Source organism: Cyclopterus lumpus, chromosome 23 (assembly GCF_009769545.1).
Source record: "Cyclopterus lumpus isolate fCycLum1 chromosome 23, fCycLum1.pri, whole genome shotgun sequence".
Taxonomy (NCBI): domain Eukaryota; kingdom Metazoa; phylum Chordata; class Actinopteri; order Perciformes; family Cyclopteridae; genus Cyclopterus; species Cyclopterus lumpus.
Window position 1 is genome coordinate 14,383,786 of NC_046988.1, and position 8,001 is coordinate 14,391,786.

The 8,001-nt window shown below is 39.4% G+C and overlaps 1 protein-coding gene across 2 annotated transcripts in view; it reads right to left on the minus strand.

Moving 5' to 3' along the window:
- The window catches only part of grip1 (glutamate receptor interacting protein 1), a 38,084-nt gene extending 36,004 nt beyond the window's left edge, over positions 1–2,080 (minus strand). For both annotated transcript variants that reach the window (XM_034526523.1, XM_034526522.1), the window contains exon 1: positions 1,836–2,080. In XM_034526523.1, the coding sequence (XP_034382414.1) occupies positions 1,836–1,890 (55 nt within the window). In that variant the 5' untranslated portion in view covers positions 1,891–2,080. The remainder of the gene's footprint in view (positions 1–1,835) is intronic.
- Between the last annotated feature and the right edge of the window lie 5,921 nt (positions 2,081–8,001).

The window sequence follows — 8,001 nt, forward strand, 5'->3', positions numbered from 1 at the left end:
TAAACCCGAGACTAGAGGAAACTCTGGGTTAGTTAAACCCGAGACGAGGGGGAACTCTGGGTTAGTTAATCCTGAGACGAGGGGAAACTCTGGGTTAGTTAAACCCGAGACTAGAGAAAACTCTGGGTTAGTTAAACCCGAGACTAGAGGAACCTCTGGGTTAGTTAAAACCGAGACTAGAGGAAACTCTGGGTTAGTTAAACCCGAGACATCATGTTTAAAATCCCCTTTAAAAAACAGTCCAAATCAGGGCTGCGACCAAGGACTACTTTCACACGTTATCTATTAAAATGCTAATTATTGTATCCATGAAATCCGTCTGTAACGTCAGTAAATGTTGAAAAAGAATTTCCCAAACCTGAACGGACAAGTGTTTTGTTTTTTATATTAATACCAATAGAATCAGCTAATATTTACATTTAGGAATGAACAACAGAAATGACAACTGTTTCTGTTGAATGACAACAATCGTTTCAGCTCCAAAGGATTTTATAACCTGAAACTTTTTTTTATTAAAACAGCTTGTTTATTGGACTGGAGATTTAATAATAAATGCAAAAAAAAACCCAAAAATATTATTTTAATTATCTTTAAATCTGCTGATTATGTTGTTGTTTGTCTGTAAAATATCAGCAAATAGTGATAAATAGTGTTGTTTTGCGTGACAAAAATAGAACGTAGACAAAAGCATATTTGACGAGAAGAAACTACAGAATTATCTGTTCATAAACTAATTGATTAACGAACAAATCTCTTAAATTATCTGAACAAACAATTGGCATTTAAAAGATTTCATAATCATCAAAGCCGAAGACACAACTACCTGGGTTTACTTTACATAGTACAAGTATCATTATTGTTACAAGTAAAGTAGTACAAGTAGCATCAAATACTTTAATTCCTAAAATAGAAAGTACCCTTTACAGATTAATGTTGCAGCCCATTTAATTTATAATAATACAGCATAATGAATTATTATTGAATTATATTTTGTTTTCATTAAACGGAATCAGTAAAGTTTCAGTGTCTTACAAAATATAGTGGAGTTGAATACAAAATGTAATGCAATTCATTTAAAATATATATAAATAAGTACCTTCAATTTGTATCTAATAAATGTACTGATATTTCTACAATACCACAAAACGTTAAAATACACATTAAAATACACTACACCATACAGTGTTACCTCAACGGAGGGGTGTTACAGTGTTATAGAGAGCGCAGACCGGCGACCCGCGAGGAGCAGGTCACCTGTCAATCTTTAATCAAACCATGACCATATTGTTCGTAACACCTGACCGTCAACTAGAGGGGTCACGCATTTCACTGTACCACTGGTAAACACTGCAGCCCGGTGGAGGTGGTCGACACACACACACACACAAGGGCAGACCCCCGGCTGACCGGCACGGACCGTTGACCGATTTAACCGTTGGTTAGCCTCGTTAGCAGTCCCCCGATACTCGGTAACCGGTGATCGTGCCCGTGCTCTTAATGATAAAGCACGTTAGTAGCCAGTAACGTGAAATCACCGTAACGTCACAGTAACCTCACCCGTTGCGTCATATTAAGACGAGCCGACGCGCGCACGCACGCACACACGTTCACACCGTATCAGTTTCCAACTTTCACTGATTTCAAGGCAGTCGCCGCCTTGCGCGAGCTCCACCGGCGGCGCCAGCACGCGGCACAGGCGATAATTAGTACACGCACTCGCGCTCACCCTCACACACACACACACACACACCTACACACACACACATAGACAGGTATGTACTAAAACACACACTCGCCGGTCGGTATGAACCATGAGCGGATCGGTCTGATCTTACCTCCCTCCTGGTCCGGTTGGAGACAGGCCGGGATGTTTTTCTTCCAGCCGGGCATGATGCACCTCAGGGCGGATAGGGAGTCCAGGGCGGCCCGCTAGCAGACACACACCACCAGCAGCAACATGGCCAGTTAACGTTAGCTTACGCTGCTACACTACATAGGGATCCACCTCCCCCTGCACTGTGAGCCGAGCTCTCTCTACCACTCTCTCTCTCTCTTTCAACCTCACACAGGCACGCGAACCCCTCTCTCTCTCCCCCCCCCCCTCACTCCCCTCTCTCTCTCTCTCTCTCTCTCTCTCTCTCGCTCTCCCTATCCTTTTCTTCTCTTTGTCTATGTCTCTCTACCCCTTCCCCCTTCTGTAACTCTACCCCTGAAGCGAGGAGTGGGAGAACGAGGTAGAGTAAGGGCGAGAGCGAGCGCGAGGGGGTGACGTGACAGATAGGTGGTGACGTGATGACCGTGAAGGAGCCCGCGAGCCAAACAGGGTGCCGTTCTGCGGTTAGAACCAGAACCTCGCGCGCTGCTTCTCCGCTACTCGCGCGCGCACATTGCTTTTCAAATGTCTTTAATTTTTACGCAGCCGTTTGAAGGGGATTGGCACGCGCCTTCAGTCACTCACGGCGGAAGAGACAGATAACCATTAGAGATGGTAGCCCCGCCCCCCCCCCCCCCCTTCAGCTGAAACAGCCTCCGGAGTACAAGATGGGGATTTATGGATAAACCTAAAAGTGTTCAAACAATGACACTGAGACAGTAGCTTTCCCAAAAGAAATAAGGAGCTTTGAGAAAAACTTAAATATAGCCAGAGTTTAACCAATTTTTGTGAGTGAGCACTAGTTTACGTGCTAATCTTGAGTTATCAAAACATATACGATTCCCAGCAACCTTTTTTAAAAAGTCCACTTTATTTCCAGAATCCTCAAATACACGTCTGGCCGGGCATATTGTTTGCTGCTGCTTCAAGAAATATCATATAAATATGAATGAATAAAGTAATATCTTATCTTATACGATATTTAGCATGTCGCGATCGTGAACAAAGATGGCTGACTGAACTGGAAACGACACGTCATTGTGTTCATAAACCTGCATTTAAAATGTTTTTAACAGTTAAATGCTCCTGGTAGTCCGAGGTATGGTACTTTCCAATATTTACTTACTATGTAATTATATATTTATATCAATTATAATATATTATATATTATAGTTGGTCAAATTATAAGCTGGAAACTCAAAAGTACTTCATAAGACTTGACAGCTCCAATTAAAGCCAGTAAGTTAGTTAAATGTAGTCCAGACCAGCTGTTTAATGCAGCTCAGTGTTTACCGTGTTTACATAAATCTATTATTAAACAGCCTCTTTAAATGAGAGATTATGCATTTATCTTGTCGGTGTTAATAACAGACAACAGTGATTACACATTGAAAACAAAGCAAAGTGTGCAGCATGTTACAAAATTTATGAAAAAACTTGGATTTACATCTTTTTTGTTGTTGTGTTTATACCCAACATATTAGATTTAGGTCATTAAATGGTGTGTTTTGTGGCATCCAAAGAGCTATGATGCACATTTAAAAACAAGTGATGTCCAATATTAACAGTTCTGTCTTCTCTAAACATCACAACTCCTCAAAGTAAGATCATGATGATGTAAAACCAATTTAATATATAGTTGTTGTCAAATCATATATTACACTTACATTTCCTCAAGTTTTCTATTAAACTAATGACACAAAATATACAAATACAGAAACACATGATGATCACATCTATTGGAAACGAAACAACTAATAAATACAATATAAATCAATACAAAATATATTAGGTTTTCACATTGTCAATCAATAACCTGCTGTGTGCTGAAGCCACACACACACACAGGTATTTAAGTCTGCTTCCTGTCCTGACTTGCCTCTGAGGAATCTCCCCCCCCCCCCCCCCCAACTCCACCTAGCTGGATTAAAGGGGAATTCTGCCAATTTTCAGTCTTTAATTTTTCCAGTTGAAGCGGAGAACAAAGGTGAGATCCAAGCGGAGAACAAAGGTGAGAACAAAGCGGAGAACAAAGGTGAGGTGATGATGATACTCTGACATTACAGAATGCGTATAATGACTAACGGGAACATTTCTTCGGTCCGCCAGGCTGCCGCGACCTTTGACCTTTCTGCTCATACTTTCTGATCCTGGATGTTTTTTCTGCTATAATTCAACAATAAATAATTACAAAAACAATGTTCAGTATTTAAGGCGAACCTGTAAACCAAATATCTTTGTACTTTACTTTATATAAACTGTACTCTTCAAAAACAGATATATCTTAACGTATTTCTACGTTATTTCTAAGTAGGTTTTTTTTCATTCGTCCATTTCATATTATGTCTCTCAACTTTTCAAAACAATAAGACAAATTCTTTGTCTGTAATAACCTTTTATTTTTTAAATAACACCGTTGTACAAAGTGCTTTACAGTAAAGCCAAAGCAACAACAATAAAAGCTAATACATTGGGCAAACAGATACAGATAATCACAACAACAAACAATCACAACAACAAACAGTGCAGACCTACAGGGCAATACAAACGTTTATACATACAGATCTACATGTCAATACAAAGTTGTATATATATATATATATATATATAATATATATAAATATACATGTATATAAGTAGTAAACTGATTACTTATTTTCCGACTTGTCCTCGAAGATGTAAATGATGAAACTTAGTGGGTTGTGTTGATGTTTTTTGGACAGGAGGTTGAAAACAACACAACAACACAAACAAACAAAGTGGATCCACACCAGTGGACCTTAACCAGCAGGCTGAGTGTGTGACAGCGACAGTGATTAACTGACAGCCATCTTTGTTCCCCGCGGAGGAGAGACGGGTGGAGGAGGAAGAGGAAGAGGAGGAGGAGGAAGAGGAGGCAGTGGAGTGGAAGGATGAGTCTGCAGGCCACAAGACAACAAGACTGACCTCAATATGGAGTCTTCATATAATTATGATCATTTGTCTCCTGATGACATTGTGTATCAACACGTCGTCTAAATTAATAGTAATAACAAATACTGACTCGTATTTCTCAGACCATCTGATTATTTTCACTAAAGTTCTGAATAAAATGAGACAATACTTTTTATTTGGTGCAAATTTAATTAATTAAATTTAATTAATTTAACAGAGTAGATCCAGCAGAGCCCAGTCCACCGTGGACTAGACCCAGATCCAGCAGAGACCAGTACCCGGATCCAGCAGAGGCCAGTATCTGGATCCAGCAGAGGCCAGTCCACCGTGGACAGACCCAGACTTTAGTCCACAGGGGGCGCCAGAACCAGCACTACCACTTTAGTCCACAGGGGGCGCCATAACCAACACTACTACTTTAGTCCACAGGGGGCGCCATAACCAACACTACTACTTTAGTCCACAGGGGGCGCCATAACCAACACTACTACTTTAGTCCACAGGTGTCACCAGAACCAACACTACCACTTTAGTCCACAGGGGGCGCCAGAACCAACACTACCACTTTAGTCCACAGGGGGCGCCAGAACCAACACTACCACTTTAGTCCACAGGGGGCGAAAGAACCAACACTACCACTTTAGTCCACAGGGGGCGAAAGAACCAACACTACCACTTTAGTCCACAGGGGGCGCCAGAACCAACACTACCACTTTAGTCCACAGGGGGCGCCAGAACCAACACTACTACTTTAGTCCACAGGGGGCGCCAGAACCAACACTACTACTTTAGTCCACAGGGGGCACCAGAAACAACACTACCACTTTAGTCCACAGGGGGCGCCAGAACTAACACTACCACTTTAGTCCACAGGGGGCGCCAGAACCAACACAGAGCTAAAGTTCTTTATAGTAACTTAAATAAAAGTATTAGCATAAAAACATGTGTCAACATTAATATTACTATCAGTATTAGTTCAGAGTATTTAAACAATTATTCAAAGTTGGTATAGAACATTTGCAGACAATAAATATTAAACACATCATCTTCATCTTGCTTACCATCTTCATCATCATCACAATCACCAGCAACCCGACCACCATCTTCATCTTCCTCTCACGTTGCTCATCGCCACCATCGTCGGCTTATACCAGAATAGATCTCTATTCATTGCACCTTCATCATATGTTTCATTATCTCCTCCTCCTCATCTTCCTCATCCCAATCATAATCACCATCATTTCCTGTGAGACATCTGAAGAAGACTCAGTGTGTGTTTGAGATGCAGCTGGAGCCTCATTTCATAGATTACTGTCAAACGCTGTCAATGCATTAACACACACACACACACACACACACACACACACACACACACACGCACACACACACGCACACACTAAAATTCACAGCATGCATATGCCAGTGGCTGCATTATGTGTCAACAGAGAGAGAGCTTGGGGGTTTGTAAACATCCCACTCAACTGATCTGTGACTCATCCCACACACACACGTATACACACACACGCACACACACACACACACACACACTTCATCCATGCAGAGATTCCGGATATTCAGGAGGTTTTTTATTCATGCTGGTTGAATGCAATCAGTGTGTGTGTTTGTGTGTGTGTGTGTGTGTGTGCGTGCATGCGTGTGTGCGAGTTTCATTGTGCTCAGTGTAAAGCTCTAAATACACACAAACAGAGATGAAAAGGGAGCTCTGTGCAGTTGCATTCGATAATTCATCCAGTAAACAGGAAGTAGTTCTGTGAATAGACACACCTGCTGCAGGTGAACAAATCAAACAAACCCAAGTGAGGATGTACTTTTGACTATATATCTCAGAGGTACATATTGTACTTTTTACTGTACTACATTCATCTGATAGCTATATGGTCTAAACATACTGTATCATAGTTTTAACTCCATTAAATACACACAAACGTGACAAGCAGCATGTTAGCGTTTCATTTCTGATGAATTATTTAATAGTTTTAATGATCTTCCTTGATTAAAATATTTGCAACAAGAGGCTTCAGTAAAAAAGTTTCTTAATTAATTAAGTGAGTTTTCACTCTAATAGACATTTTTATTCAAGCTGGAGTGAAAACTTAAGGATTGCTGCTTTAAGTAAAAGTACTAATACTACAGTGTGTAAATTAAGTGTTTTACACAAGTGAAAGTACAACTTGATGCATTATTATAATATAGAGTAATATATCCGTCATAGGAGGCGTTTTCTTCACCTCCTCTTGTAGAGGAACCGGTCCTCAAGGTCGACTTCAGGGGAAGAACCTCTTAAACCGGTCCTCAAAGTCGACCTCAGGAGAACCTCTTAAACTGGTCCTCAAGGTCGGCTTCAGGAGGAGAACATCTTAAACTGGTCCTCAAGGTCGGCTTCAGGAGGAGAACATCTTAAACCGGTCCTCAAGGTCGGCTTCAGGAGGAGAACCTCTTAAACCGGTCCTCAAGGTTGGCTTCAGGAGGAGAACCTCTGAAATCGGTCCTCAAGGTCGGCTTCAGGAGGAGAACCTCTTCAAGGAGCTCTTCTTCTTTTCACGCCATGAAAGAGTCAAATAAAGTCCCAGATTCCTGGAAAACATGCACACACTTCCTGTTATTTCCTAAACAATGATAATACAAATTATTATATATATATATATAATATATTCATATAATATTATGTTCCGTTATATTGTGTTTTGTTGTAATTATATATATATATATAATTATTATTATTATAATACTGTAATTATTTTATGTCTATTATATTGTAATTATTTTATATTATATTGTAATTATATTATAGCATAGTATATATATATAAATATTATTATTATTATTATTATTATTATGTATATTATAATTATTTTATTTTATATTATATTATATTGTAATTATATATATTCATATTCATATTATTGTATTGTAATTAGTTGATGTATATTATATTGTAATTATTTTTATATTATATTACATTCCACCACTGGATGTATGTAAATTAAGATTTGTATTAGATTCATTGCTCTATTTCCCCAAAAATATATTTAATAAAATAAATACAGGTATTATTATTTGTATTTATTTATTTACTTACTTATTTATTTATTAATGGTCGAAAATCGGTGTCCAGTCTGAAAAAAAAAGAAGAAACTGCTCAAACTCTGACCTCCGACCCCCGCAGCGTCCAT